The sequence below is a fragment of the Podarcis erhardii genome (genome assembly GCF_964252035.2).
Source record: "Podarcis erhardii genome assembly, chromosome: Z".
In the NCBI taxonomy this organism is placed as follows: Eukaryota; Metazoa; Chordata; class Lepidosauria; order Squamata; family Lacertidae; genus Podarcis; species Podarcis erhardii.
The window spans coordinates 32,491,810-32,507,371 of record NC_138504.1 but is presented as its reverse complement, the minus strand read 5'-3'; the positions used below and the strand labels follow the sequence as shown (position 1 = coordinate 32,507,371).

The 15,562-nt window shown below is 46.0% G+C and overlaps 1 protein-coding gene across 2 annotated transcripts in view; it reads left to right on the top strand.

Moving 5' to 3' along the window:
• The window catches only part of QSOX2 (quiescin sulfhydryl oxidase 2), a 28,204-nt gene extending 20,796 nt beyond the window's left edge, over positions 1-7,408 (top strand). For both annotated transcript variants that reach the window (XM_081847042.1, XM_081847041.1), the window contains exons 10-12: positions 844-994; positions 4,285-4,473; positions 6,675-7,408. In XM_081847042.1, the coding sequence (XP_081703168.1) occupies positions 844-994; positions 4,285-4,473; positions 6,675-7,168 (834 nt within the window). In that variant the 3' untranslated portion in view covers positions 7,169-7,408. The remainder of the gene's footprint in view (positions 1-843; positions 995-4,284; positions 4,474-6,674) is intronic.
• The last annotated feature ends 8,154 nt before the right edge of the window (positions 7,409-15,562 follow it).

The following is a 15,562-nucleotide window of genomic DNA, read 5'->3' as shown; positions in this document are numbered from 1 at the left end:
TAGTTCACTGTTTATGGAAAGAAAACCTCAAAGCAATTTGCCCTGGTGATTGTACATGTCCATCATGGTCTCCTGGCAGAATCATCTACAGGTCTTGTCACTATTGCTGATATCGGTGGTGGTGGTGGTGGTGTTGTTTTGAGCCTTTCAAAGAGATGCTGAAAAGACAGTCAGTTACAATAACCCCAGCTTGTCCAGGTGTTTATGAACATAATAAGAGCCTGCTGGATCAGGCCAGTGGCCGATCTAGCTCTGCTTCCTGTTCTCATAGTGGCCCAACAGTTGCCTGTGGGATACCAGGATTTGAGCACAAGAGCAGTCTCCCCTCTTGCGGTTTCCAGAAACTGGGATTCTGAAGCATTGCTGCCTCTGACTGTGGAGGGCAGCGCATAACCATCCTGGCTAGTAGCCATTGATAACTCTCCCCTCCATGAATTTGTTGAATCCTCTTTTAAAAGTATCCAAGTTGGTGGTCCTCAGTGCCTCATGTGGGAAAGAATTCTACAGTCAAATAGGACCTTGTTTTATCTGTTCTGAATCTTCCAGCATTCAGCTTCATTGGATGTCCATGAGTTCTAGTGTTGTGAGAGGTAGAAAAACTTTCATGTTGCCTCTTAACAAACCTTTTCTCTAGATTAAGAAGTCCCAAACAGTGCAACCTTTCCTCCTTGGGAACATGTACCATCCCCTTTATCATTTTGGTTGGCCTTTTCCAAACTTTTTCCAAATCTGTAATCCCATTTTTGAGTTGAGGTAATCAGAACTGCACACTGTCTTCCAATGAATTATATAATGACATGATGATACTGGTAGTTTTGTTTAACACATACTGGCTCTTTCTAGATCTCTGGGCTGTTCCTGCCCAGCCGCATCCAGTGGGTCGGGTGCCAGGGCAGCCGGGCAGAGCTGCGGGGATACCCTTGCTCCTTCTGGAAGCTCTTTCATATGCTGACTGTCCAGGCGGCTGTCCGGCCACAGGTCCTGCTCAACACAGGTAGGAGATGGCTGGTCCCTCTGAGAGTCTAAGGCAGCTCTCCAGGGATGCTTTGCACTACCACTCTCATCAGCCTCAGCATCATTGCTGACTGGGGCTGATGGGAGCTGTAGTCCAAAACCTCTCTGGAAGGCACCAGTTAGAGGAAGGCTGATTTTAGGAGTGGGGGAGCGGGTCTGGCATCCTTTGGGCATGCACTGCAGTTAGAAGCAGTCAGCTCAAGTGCAACAGAAAGTGTTGGGGTTCTGGGGAAAGCACTGGCCTCCCTGCTTCTTGCAACCATGCACTGAAAGCTGGATCACTTGTTTGCACACGAGCAAAGTAAGGGAGCTGCCTAAGTGCTGTCTTTGTGTGATGAGCATGTTTGCAAAAACATTTGGCTCAGTCGCAGAAAAGGCTGCGTCATAAAAAGATGAGGAGTGTATGACAGGCTAGAGCTGCAATTCAGCATCATAGAACTGTAGAATTGTAGAGATGGAAGGGACATCAAGGGCCATTTAGTTCAACCTCCCCCAACCCAACAGGAATCTTAACGAAAGCATCCATGGCATATGGCCATCCAACATCTGTTTAAAAACTCGCAATGAAGAAGAGTCCTCCACCTTCCAAGGGAGACCATTCCACTGTCAAACAGCTCTTACTGTCAGAAAGGTCCTCTAGTCAGAATCTCCTTTCTTGCCATTTGAATGTGCTGGTTTGGGTCCTCCCCTGCAGAGCAGCAGAAAAGAAGCTTGCTCAATATTTGTGTGACATCCTTTAGATATTTGAAGATGGCTATCATATATTCTTTAAGTTTCCTGTCCTCCAAGCTAAGCATCCCCAGCTCCCTTCACTGTTCCTCATAAGTCCTTGTTTCCACAAATTCCAGCTTCTCCATATCTTAAATTGTAGTGCCCTTAAGTGGACACAAGACTCCAGGTGGGGTCTGACCAAGGCAGAATAGTACTATTACTTTCATTGATTGAGACTCTACTATTGATGCAGTGTAGAATAGCATTAGTTTTTTTGCTGCTGCATCACACTTTTGGCTCGTATCAGGACTGCTGAATCTTTCTCACATGTACTGCTGTCAAACCAGATGTCCCGCATGCTTTATTTGTGCACCTGGTTATTCTTGCCTAAGTGCAGAACCTGACATTTGTCCCTATTGAGTTTCCTTTGCCAACTCTTCCATTCCAGAGGAAGGTTGAAAGTTGAAGGTCTGCATGTCTCTGTGTGTCTTCCACATACTTTGCCGTCCGTTGAAACCAGGCCACATTTTTTTATCGCTTCTTACGGCAAAAGAATTGGGTCAGGCGGCCGGATTAGGTCTTGGGAGGTGTTCCCCCCCCCTTATTGCTTGCTTTTAAATCCCATCTACTAAAAAGCCGGATTCTCCCCCTAATCCTGCCAGCCGCAGGTGGGCTTTGATGGGACTTGCCCACTTTAAAGATTAGGGTTACCCTGAATCGCAGCAGTTCGGGGGCGGGTGACGGCAGCTGTTTACACAAGATGCATCCCTCGCCTGGTCAAAGGAAGGAGCCTTTTTCGTGGAGTCTTACCGTCTGTCTTAAACCCCTCAAGAGTGGTGCGGAGAAATGGTGATCCAAGCAATCCCCTCTGAATAATTCACCCATATTTATCCAGATGAGCCAGCCCTGTGCTTTGCTGCCCAAGATCTTTCTGCAAATCTTACTGCAAAACAGCTCTGTGGAGAGATTTTGAACTCCCTCAGAAAGCAGTGGACTCTCCTTCACTGGCAGTTTCGAAGAAGAATTTGGCCACCTGTCGGGGATGCATTAGTTGTGATTCCCACTTTGCAGGGTGTTAGACCGGGGACTGGATGACAGTTGGGAGTCCCTTTCAATTCTACAATTCTTTGCTGCTATGATTCTGTATTCCTCCTTGTTCTATGATTCTATGCTCCACAGGGTAGGACCCAATCCAATGGATTTAAATGAATCATAGTATCATAGAGTTGGAAAGGATGCTGAGGGTCATCTAGTCCAACCCCCTGCAATGCAGGAACCTCCACCAAAGCATCACAGACAGGTCCTCTGACAGATGGCCATCCAACCTCTGCTTAAAAACGTCCAAAGGAGAGTTTATCATTTCTCAAAGGAGTCCATTCCAATGTCAAACAGCTCTTACTATTGAAAAGTTCTTCCTTGTTTAGTCAAGTTCTTGTGACTTGAATCGATTGGTTCAAGTCCTGCCCTTCAGAGCAGGAGAAATCAAGCTTGCTCCATTGTCCATATGAGAGAGCCTTTTAGATATTTGAAGATGGTTATCATATCTCCTCTCAGTCTCCTCTTTTCCAGGCTAAACATACCCACCTCCTTCAACTGTTCCTCTTAAGGCTTGGTTTCCAGACCCTTGATCATCTTGGTCGCCCTCTGTTGCAAACACTTGGGATTTCCAATATCCTTCTTAAATTGTGGCACTCAGACCTGGACACAAGACTCCAGGTGGGGTCTGACCCAAGGCAGAATAGAGTGGTACTATGACTTCCCTTGATCTGGATCCTATATTTCTGTCGATTCAGCTTAGAATAGCCTTAGCTTTTTTTTGCTGCTGCTGCATCACATTGTTGGCTCATACTAGGACCCCTAGATCCTTTTCACATGTACTACTAACAAGCCGGGTGTCCCCCATCTGATATTTGTGCAGCTGGTTCTTCCCACCTAAGTACAGAATCTGAAGTTTGTCCCTATTAAAATTTATTCTGTTACTTTGGACCCAGTTCTCCAAACAGTTACTGTCATCTTGCATCCTGATTTTGTTTTCTATGGCATTAGCTACTGAGGAGAAATTAAAAGAAAGGAGATTCCAAGTCAACATTAGGAGTAACTTTCTTATGGTAGGAGCCACTTGACAGTGGAATAGACTCCTGCAGAAGGTGGAGGTCCTGGAGAAGCAGAGCAAGGCTAAGAAAAATAATTTAAAAATGAAAAAAATATTTTTGTGTGTGTATGTGTGTGACACCCACCCACCCAAAACTCTTCCCTTAATTGTCTAGCTTAAGGCATCTCTCAACTTTCACAACCAATTATTTAAAAATATTTGAAAATGTTAATGTCATCTATATCTTGTGTTCCTTTTTGAATCTGTGGACTTTGTCTGATCATTGCCAACACATTCCACACATTTCCAAGTCCTCCTTCATGATGGATGACAAATCACCCTGTAGTCCCATTTCTATTGAGCTGCAGGTGAATCAGCCCAAATGCGATGGGGGATGTTGAGGGGCACCTCTTGTTTTAGAATTTGGTTTTGATTCAGCCTTGCTGGCCTTCTACCTCTCATTGCAGGTTTTGAAGGCAACCCCCAAGTGGTTCTGCAGGTCCTGAGGAAGTACATTCGGGATTTCTTTGGGTGCCGAGCATGCTCTCAGCACTTTGAAGAGATGGCTGAGGAGTCACTGAAGGATGTGAATACCCTGGATGAGGCCGTGCTGTGGCTCTGGGAGAAGCACAATGTTGTGAACGCCCGTCTGGCAGGTGTGAAAGCAGAACTGGGACAAGATGACCAGTCTCTCCTTGGGCTTTCAGAAAAGGGGAACCCAAATGATCAAGGGGGTGGAGTGACTCCCCCATGAGGAAAGGTTGCAGTGTTTGGGTCTTTTAGTTTAGAGAAAACACAAGTAAGAAGCAACATGATAAGAGTTTGTAATATTTCTCCCTCTCTCCTGATGCTAGAACTCATGGACATCTGGTGTCGGAAGGATTAGTAGAGAGAAAAGAAAGTACCGTATTTTTCACCCTATAGGACGCACCGGCCCATAGGATGCACCTAGTTTTTTGGGGGGGAAATCAAGGAAATTTTTTTTATTCCCCCCCCCCCAGGTTTGCGCAGCCATCCCCAAGCTAGGAGAGGGAGAGGGAGCGCTCCGTCTCCCTCTTCTGCCTTCAGGGACAGCCTCTCTAGCCTCCGTGGGGCAGTGGCTTGCCCCGCTGTCCCCCGAGTTTGTGGGGCTTGTGGGGGGGAGAAGCAAGCTTGCTTCTCCCCCCCGCCCCCGCCAGCCTCCAGACCAGGTCGGGGAATAGCGGGGTGGCAGCACTCCGCCTCCCCGCTATCCCCCGAGCTTGTGGGGCTGGCGGGGGGGAGAAGCAAGATCAGGTCAGGGAATAGCGGGGTGGCGGCGCTCCGCCTCCCCACTATCCCCCGAGCTTGTGGGGCTGGCAGGGGGGAGAAGCAAGATCAGGTCAGGGAATAGCGGGGTGGCGGCGCTCCGCCTCCCTGCTATCCCCCGAGCTTGTGGGGCTGGCAGGGGGGAGAAGCAAGCTTGCTCCTCCCCCCCCCCCGCCAGCCTCCAGACCAGGTCGAGGAATAGCGGGATGGCGGCGCTGCGCCTCCCAGCTGTCCCCCGAGCTTTTGGGCTGCAGGCTGCTGCCCACAAACCTTGCGAGCCCACGGGACCTCCCGCTGGGCTTGCAAGACTTGCGGATAGCTTCCTGAAGCCTGGAGAGCGAGAGGGGTCGGTGCGCACCGATCCCTCTCGCTCTCCAGGCTTCAGCGAAAGCCTGCATTCGCCCCATAGGACGCACACACATTTCCCCTTCATTTTTGGAGGGGGAAAAGTGCATCCTATAGGGCGAAAAATACGGTACTTCTACAGAACTTGCTCCCGAAGGAGGCAATGACAGCCATCAACTTGGATAGCTTTAAGAGAGGATTAGACAAATTCACCAGTCACAGTGGCTATACTCTGTCCACAGTAAGAGACAGCAATGCCTCTGAAATCCCAGTTGTTGAAAACCATGGGAGGGGAGAGGGTTTTTGCACTTGGTTCCTGATTGCTGACTTCCCACAGGGAACTGTTCAGCTCCTGTAAGAACAGGATGCTGTCAAAGATGGGCCATTGGCCTGATCCAGCAGGCCATGTTCTATGTTCTTATGTTCTTATATTAACATATTTATTCATCCAGTAATTCTAACTGACCCACAAAAGTAACTATGCCTGGTCTGTATACCATGCTTAAACCAGAATTTCCCAATTCAAGCTGTCACAGGAAGCTGTGGTCTAACAAACCATGGCAATCTGTTCCTCCAAACTGAGAATGGCAAGAAGTGTCCTGGGAAACAGAATGGCAGATTGGAACCTTGAACAAGAGGCATTCCAAGCAGCACCATTGGACTGCAGGGCCCACTTGTGTGGACACCAAGTATTAAAGAGTGAAAGCCATAGCTCCAAAAATGGAACTTTGATTATAAACAACATAAAGACATAAGAAGAGCCTGCTGGATCAGGCCAGTGGCCCATCTAGTCCAGCATCTTGTCCTCACAGTGGCCAACCTGTTGGCCCAGTGGGAAATATGCAAGCAGGATCCAAGCACAAGAGCCCTCCCCATTTCTCCATTTGCTTCATAAGGGAGTCACTCCATCTCCTTGATTGTTTTCCATCTCCCTTTTAAAGTGAGCCCACCAGAACTGTCTGCAGCCTTCCAAACGTCATTGCACCAAAGATTTGTATTAACAGTATTATTATATTGGCAGTTTGACAAGTGATTTGTAAAGCAAATTCACTTTTTTAATTCTTTGGTTTGTAATCCGTCCATCTGACATGAATACTTTAGTTGCAATTCCTTCATTGCAGGGGGTTGGGATAGATAGCCTTTCGGGTCCCTTCCAACTCTACAATTATATGATTCTGTGATTCATGCATTGCTCCTGAACTAATTCTCTACCCCTTCTTGACAGGCGGCTTGAACGAAGACCCAAAATTCCCTAAACTCCAGTGGCCGACACCAGACATTTGCCCTCTTTGCCACGAAAAAAGAAATGGCCTGCATGCCTGGAATGAAGCCCAAGTCCTTCAGTTCTTGAAGCGTCACTACAGCAGCGACAACATTCTCTACACCTACACTGAGGAGGGATCCAAAGAAGAGGGAGACGAAAACTCCCATAAGAAAAACGTCAGAAAGAATGAAGAATGGATCCCTAATCTGGAACGACAGCTGGATCCTGAGTCTCACGTATTGGACATATTACTAGCCAAAGACCAAAACAAGCCTTTGGCCAAGGAGGAAATGAAGCCAGCTGTCTCCTTCCTGGGGCTAGGGTTCTCCAATGTCGACATGAGCCTCTGCATTGTCCTTTACATTGCATCCTCTTTCTTCCTGATGATCATGTACTTTTTTTTCCGGATGAGGTCCAAGCGCCGGAAATTGTGGCATCCCCGTCCATATGTTTAGGCCAGAAGGAAGCCCCGGTTTCTCTCTTGGCCTGCAGCTTTAAGGTTTTTGATCAGGGATTTTTTCTTCTTCTCAAAAAGCAGTATTTCTTGTTCTGGGAAAGGGCTTTCCCTCCTTCCAAGTGTTCATCTACTGCTCTTCCTGGAGTTCCCTGTTGTGGGATGGACTGGATTTGAAACATGTGCCTGTAACTGCCAAACACACACATCACACAGACATTAAAGTGTTTCAGACATTAAAGTGTTTCTGCTGGTCTTGCACACCTTGGTTTCTTGAAGTGTAGGGAGTTTGTTTTTGAAACAGGTTTCAAAAATATTTCCTGAATACTCTGCTGTGGGGAGGCTTGCTAATCCAGCTTGCCCCAGGTGGGATGCTCAGCCCGTTGGAAACATGGATCACACTGGAATGATGGGGCAGCCAGGGGGCAGCAGCTTGAGAAAGTACTATAAATAATAATAGAATTATATTATTATTATTATTATTATTATTATTATTATTATTATTATTATTATTATTATTATATTTATATCCCAAGTTTTCCCCAGACTGGGATTCTAGGTGACATCCACAGATTAAAACAACGGATGAAATGTGAAAAGCCAAAAACATCTAAAATATATTATTTAAAAGATAATTTTCTTTTGCTGATTACAGCCTCTGGGAGTTCGTAATCAAGTCTTGTAAATAGGGATGTATGGCGGGGGATTGGAGGAGACTGAAGAGTGTGAGCTTGTTTCTTTTGGATTAAGGCTGGTTGCTTGTCTGAGCTGTTTGGAAGCTTGATTGTGAGTTTGTGGCTGTGGCTGTGTGCTCTCCTAGAGCACATGGTCTGAGGGGCTGTGGCCACTGCTGAGAAGAAGACAGGCTGAAGGAGGCAGTAAGTTGGAAGAGGAGTTAGCAGCCAGTAGCAGTTCTGCTTAACTGCAGCTTCTGGGAGCTCATGGACAGGGTGTCTGTGAGGGTGTTTAGTGGGAGAGTTTAAGGGGGAAGCCCAGAGTGCTGTCTCATGGTGTGTGTAGAACCAAAAGACATGGAGAGTGAGGGAGCTGCTGCAGTGACCTGCAACACCTGTGCCATGTTTGTCTTCCTGCTGGAGAACGTGCAAAAGTACACTAGTAGCAAGTGCAAGCTGGTTGCCTTGCTGGAAGAGAAGGTCCAGCAACTTGAGGCTGACCTATCCACTCTTGGAGCTACTGGGCAAGATGAGGAATTTCTCAATTGAGCAGAGTAGACTGTGGTGTTATTTCGAGTAGGTTGTCAGCAATATGCCAATGACACACAGCTCTGCTCTCCTTTACATCTGCAGGTGTGGCAGTGGATGTGCTGGTCTGTTACCTTGCTTCAGTAATATGCTGTAGGAGAGCCAACAAACTGAAGCTCTATCCCAATAAGACTGAGGCACTGTTATGGGGTGGTTCCCTAAAAAGTATGGGCTGTTGATGGGATTACATTCCTTCTGAAGGAGCATATACATAGCTTTGGGGTACTTCTGAATCCTTTGTGGTTCCTTGAGGCTCAGGTGGCCTCAGTGGCTCAGAGTGCCTTCCATCAGCTTCTGCTGGTGGCCCATCTGCACCCCTATCTGGACAGGGATAGCCTAACTCGTTTGTCTGTGCTCTGGTAATCTTTAGGTTGGATTACTGCAACCTGTTATATGTGGGGCTGCTTCTGAAGATGGCTTGGAAACTTAGCTGGTGCAGAATTCAGTGGCCAGGTTGCTCACTGGGGCAAGACTGTTGGGAACATATTTCACTGCTCCTGGCCTGACTGCACTGGCTGCCAATTAGTTTCTGGGCCAAATTTAAAGTGCTGTCTTTGACTTGTAAACCTTAATTGGCTCAGGACCAGAATACAAGTACTAGCTCTTCCCCTATGAACCAGCTAGGACCCTGCAATCATCATTTAAGGCCCTTTGTGTGCTTTCACAAGAGGTCCAGATGCTGGAAACAGGAGAACAGGTCTTTTCCACAGTGGCTTCCTGCTTGTGGGATGCTGTTCCCAAGGAGGCTCACCTGGCACCTTCATTACATATCTTTAGGCACCAAACAAAAACATTTTTCAGTAACCAGACCTTTGGCTGATTGACATTATATGGTCTTTTAAATGTGTTTGTGGGAGGAGGGTTATTGTTTTTGTTTTACTGTGTATTTTGTGTTCTCATTTTGCATTTGTGAACTGTCCTGATCTTCAGATCAAGGCTGTTATACAAATTTATTAAATAATAAAAAATAAAGAAGGTCGCCCATTCCAGGAGATGAATCCCTGGAAGAATGTGGCACATGGAAGCAGAATTGTCAGCAGCCATGCTGTGTCACTGGAACATGCTGTGCCCTCACCTTGGACACTGATTCTGCACCAAGGGAGTAAGGGTAACAGTTGCAGACCTCAGAACACACTGAGGAGGCTGTGGGAGATACTATGTACAAAACAAACCCTGTCACTCCCCAGAGGAGGAAGAGAAGTGTGGGGGTTATAGGTGACTCACTGCTGAGGGGGGCAGAGGCAGAATGTGTGGAAGTAACAGTATATCCCGGAGGGGGGGCAGACAAGCTGCTTTCCAGGTGCAAAGAGTCAGAATGTGACAGAGAAGTTGCCAAGTCTTATAAAGGCCACTGATCAATACCCCTTCCTTTAGATTCATGTAGGTGCAAATAAAACTGCCAGACACAGGCTTCAGTGTATAGCAGGGGACTCTGGGCAGGAAGCTGAAGGGCCTTGGAGCACTAGTGGTTTTTTCAACACTCCTTCCTGTTGAAGGACGTGCCCCAGGAAGAGAGAAGAAAATACCTGAAGTAGACCACTGGCTGCTCAGGTGGTGTTGTTAGGAAAGTTTGGCTTCTTGGGCCATGGTCTCTGCTTCTTTGAGGAAGGCCTTCTGGCAGGAAATGGGTTAACAAGAATGTGCTTGCTAAGGGTCTCATGAACCTGATAAGGAGAGCTGTAAGCTAAATCTTGAGGGGGAGGGAGACAATACAGTGGTACCTCGGGTTACATACGCTTCAGGTTACAGACGTTTCAGGTTACAGACTCCACTAACCCTCGGGTTAGGAACTTTGCTTTAGGATGAGAACAGAAATCATGCTCCAGCGGCATGGCAGCCCTATTAGCTAAAGTGGTACCTCAGGTTAAGAACAGTTTCAGGTTAAGAATGGACCTCCAGAATGAATTAAGTTCTTAACCCGAGGTACCACTGTATTACAAACCGCAGGGGAACACCTGTTTTTGGGGATAATAGCTTCATCAATGCACAAGAAACTGAGTTGGTGCTCCAGAAACCTACTAAAGGGATTGAAGTTGGCCTTAACAGCTCTGGAGTGTAGGACTCCAATGGCTTCCAGTTGCAAGAAAGGAAATTCCAAATAAACACCAGGGAGAACTTTCTGGCAGTAAGAGCTGTTCTATAGTGGCTTGGAACTCCTTGGAAGTTTGTAGACTCTCCTTTGAAGGTTTTTCAGCAGAGGTTGGATGGACATCTGTCATGGATGCTTTAGTTGATTTTCCTGCATTGCAGGGGGTTAGACTAGATGACCCCCAGCATCTCTTCCAATTGTATAATTATACGATTCTATGAATAGGTAAAAAGCAATTAAACCATAAAAGATTAAAACAAACAAATTAAAGCAAAGACACATACAGCAGTATGAGAAGCCGTTGTTGTTGCTGTTGTTGTTGTTGTTGTTGTTTTCAGTTCTCAAAGGCCTGCTGGAATAATACTGTGTTTACCTGCCAGGGGAAGGACAGCAAGGAGGAAGCCAGTCTAATTTCACTAGGATGGGAGTGCCAGAGTTGTCTGGGAGCAGTAACCAAGAATACAATCTTTCAGACACAGTGGACATTTAAACCCTAAGCCTTCCCCCAAAGATCCTGGGCACTATAGTTTGCTGAGGGTGCAGGAAACTAGATTTGTGATAGGTAAACAACAGATCCCAAGATTTATTAGGAGAAGCCACACGCTTTAAATACATGGGGGAGGCTGCTGTGGACTAGGCCCTTCCAAAATGGACGTTTTAAAAAAAGGAAATGGCTGTGCAGTGAGTTTCCCTGTGGTCAGTGGAGCTTGATCTCAAGAGGTTTGTGGTTCTGATTTTGTTTTGAGATTTTGCAGGCAGTTTTGCAAATCCACATGGTGTTTGGCTACCAAGTTTGCAAGGAGCATCTTTCCTTGGAGGTTTTTAAGCAGAGGTTGGATGGCCATCTGTCATGGATGCTTTAGTTGTGATTCCTGCATTGAAGGGGGTTGGGCTAGATGACCCTTGGGGGTTCCTCCCAACCCTACAATTCTATTATTCTAACCTGCCATCTGCATGTTTCTCCTTTCTGAGTTACGAGCCACATTCACTTCCCTCTCTATGTGCTGCTTTCGCGGCCTCCATTTAATCACAGAACTGTAGAGTTGGAAGGGACAGCAAGGGCTATCTAGTCCAACCCCCTGGATGTAGTTTGCATGTTTGATTCCACCCCTCTTTCTTACCTGTAAGGTACTTGGTTCTTTGCTCTCTGGCACCACCTACTGCCCAAAGCAAGTGGTGGTTTTTGTCCTCTCTTAACTGCCTCTCTTTTGCCCCTCTTTCACTTGACCCCAGCAAAAGAGTGTTCTTATGCTGAGATCCTGCTCAGGGGCTTCCCTCTGGAGCATCTGGTTAGCCACTTTGAGTATATTATGTGCACCACCTTGAGCTCCTTGGAAGAAAAGTGGGATAGAATAGCAATCAATCAACCCCCTTTGGTGAACCTGTACACTCTGGAAGGCAGCAGAAACTGAATCTGCTCCAGGATTGATTATAGTTGGTGAAGAGAGGGAGGTTCTCCCATGTCTTCCTAGACTTTAAGCACCAGTTATCCTGCTCTTATTAGTATGCAAGCTTTCTTCACATAGGATCAGAATTGTATAGCTGGAAGGCACTCCAAGGGCCATCTAGACCAACCCCCGCCATGCGGGAATCCCAGCTAGCATCTTTGGCATATGGCTATCCAAGCTCTGCTTAAAAACCTCCAATAAAAATGAGGGAGCAGCTGGACTCTGCTTGGAAGCAGCAGAGGCTACCCAACTGACTTAGGGACTACACTCTGGATTTGTGTAGGATTTGCTCCTTAACCATTTCTTCTCCTCAAGATATCCTGCAAGACAGTGGAGGTTTGATGAGCCCCATCTCCCCTCACTTACCTCTACAGCACTTGCAGAAACTGCCTTCTGCACCGTGGGACCCACTATTGGTCTCATCTGCTGGAGCCCATCTTTGCATGCAGGGGAAGTCCCTAACTCAGAGCTTTCCAAACTTTTCATGCTGGTGACACACTTTTTAGATGTGCATCATTTTGTGACACAGTAATAAAATTTTACTAGCAAAGCAGGGGTTAGACTAGTCAATTTCCAGCCCTGGAAGGAGTGTGGGGAGTGTTCACACGACACACCTACACACATGAAACCTCTACCCTAATTCATCAAGGGTTTGAGATATATCAGCTACTCTCACCTGGTTTAGCCGGCTAGTCAAAGTAATTTAATGGGGTGTGGCTGCTGTTACAAGATGACAGCATCTAGGAGCCACAGGTAAGATTTGAGGACAGGGTGGGGACCAAAGGTGGGCAAACTATCCCAGAAGTAGCAGAACATGTCCTCCACCAGAGGCATTACTCCTCCTCTAACACCTCATATACCCTGGATTATTGTTATTTATGGTCATAATTAATCAATGATCTGGGCAATATCACACAGTTTACCATAGAAGCCCTGCCCTGCCCCAGGTAATGAAACTGAGCTCCTCCACCAGGAAGAGGTGGGAGTCTCATCTGGGTGCCCTTCAATTCAAGGATGGTGATAGAATCATGGAACTGTAGAGGTGGAAGGGTCCCCTAAGTGTCATCTAGTTGAACCCCCTGCTATGAAGGAATCACAGCTAAAGAATCACTGACATTGACATTCAACTTCTGCTTTAAAAACTTCCAAAGAAGGAGTGTCTTACCTTCAGAAAGTTATTCCTGATATTTAGTAGGATTCTCCTTTCTTCTTACTTGAAGCTTTTGGTTCAGGTTCTATCCCCAAGAGCAGGAGAAAACAAGCTTGTTCCATCTTCCATGTGACAGCCCTTTAGATATCTGAAGATGGCTGTCATATCCCCTCTCCTCTTCTCCAGACTAAACATCCCTAACATCCTCAACTGTTCCTCATAAGATTTCAATACCTTTGAGAATCTTGGTCGCTCTGCTCTGTATGGGATGGGTTTTAATGGGTAGAAGAGTATATATTAATTGCAATTTCTCATTCCAGGCACCTATATGTGTGGGTTGGACAAAGTTTCAAAATACTTGAGGCAAAATTAAAAGCATGGGAATTGGGTTCAAAACCTTGTTTTCAGCAGGTTCAGCTATGAAGTAAGCTGGCTCCCCCTTTCTTACCCCACTTAACAAAAATATCAGGCAACAATTGTAAAGTAAGTTTAAAAATAAGATTCATTTTATAATCATGCATTGGTTCACAGCAACAGTAGCAGTAACAGCTATAACCAGCTTCAGGCATGTGCCTAAAACTGGAGCAAGGAAGAGGCATGTCTACATCTAACACTGGTCAAAGGAAGAGAGAGGGAGGCGGGACGAGAAGTATCAATATACACTTCCGGAGGCGGCGCCACCGACAATGGCGGATTCCCTCTAATCTAGAGGGAGAAAGCCCTGCACAAATTGGGTCCTACCGCTGCAGCGAAGCGGGGACCCTTTCGAAAACCGCAGGCGGGTGAAGCCTGCAACCGTGGGACTCGGCAGGCACCTTTTGCGCCCCCCCCCCGGTCGGCAAAGGAACCCTGCAAAGGGCTCCGGAGCGAGACGGGGTGCTGGTGCGGTGCTGAGAGTCAATCGCTACTTCTGCGGAGTGAAGCTGCACAGCTGATGTCGGAGAGCGCTGTCCTCTTTCCTGGGACAATTCGGCTCTTAAACAACAACCCGTGAGTAGGATAACTGAAAGATCGGGAGATCAAAGGAATTGCCCCTTTGATCAAAGGAACAACCTTGAATTTGGCACCGAAGCGGGAAGGTGTAAACAGGAAGTCCGCCTTCCGCTTTTTGTAAATAGACTGAAGCAAAGATCTTACAAGCTAAAAAGCCGGGAAAATTGATTTTAAGATTGAAATTTCCTGCATCTATAACCATCAAAACCCCCCTTGACAGCAGGAGAAAAGGGGGAAAGAAATTTTGACCTTTTAATCCTGCAGAGAGAGTGAAAGAATACAAGCTTCCATCGTCCCAAACCTGGGGACGGAATGTCAGGACAGAAATTGTCGGTGATGTTTATTAACTGAAAATGGAAAAACTATTGACAGATAGAACTAAAAGAGAAATACAGTAAAATAATTCTAATGCTGCTTTCTGCTTGTTTGCATTATATTGAAAAGAAACAAAGTATTTGAAAATCGAAAGTAAATTTCTCTTTGTTGGATACACTTTAAAAGATGGACGTTAAACAGTAATTGTATCCCCTAGAGGGAGCTAGCCAGCGTGATTGTTGCAATTTACAGAGAAGATATAACAGCTGTGAAAATCAGACGGTGGGACCAGCTATTGGACCTTGACAGAAATGAACAGGGAGGAAGTCTTACTTGCTGCCCTTGGCAAAATAAATGCTGTGCTGCAGCAGTTGGATGAGAAAGTGATTTTGATGAATCAAAAGTTGGATTTTATATCTGCTGCAGCTAGTAAAGATGAACTATCAGGAAACGAAGTTAAAGAAATTTTACAACAACCAATTCAGGAAATTGGTTTAACAAGGCAAGTTCAAGGGCAGAGGAAGATGGAAGAGGTTGCGACTGCACCTCAAAAGACACAGAGACTTAAAATCCCGCATGACCAAAAGCTGCAACATTGGAAGACTGAACTTGGAGAACATCTGCAAAACTTTGGAGTTAAGGAAGCCTTTAGCTCTGGTGGGACTGTGATACAAGTTGATGATTATTTTTGGAACAACTACTTTTTGGATTACAAATCAAACATTGGGGAGTGGATTACCGGGGAATGGGACAATCTGATAAAAGAAAATGGAGAATATTACTGTATGGAACTCCCCGGAGATTCACTCCCCAAGGAGAAAGGGAAGAAAATATGCAAGTATAAACAGGAACAAGAAAACCTGCAGAGGGGGCATAGAAGGGACCTGAGAGCCTCAGATATTAGAACACCCGATTGATGGACAGGATACAATGGTGTAAGGACTGACATTATCTGAAACCAGGAAGAAGGGACATTGGATAAAATCAGAATGAGAATTTCTTTTTTATAAATCATTTTATTTTTGGAATTAGTGTAATACTAATGAAATACTAAAATGTGCTGGAAATGAATTAATTGGCTTTAGCAGAAAGGTTTGAAGGAGTTAAGTTTAAATATGGTTTAAATTTTGAAATTTTA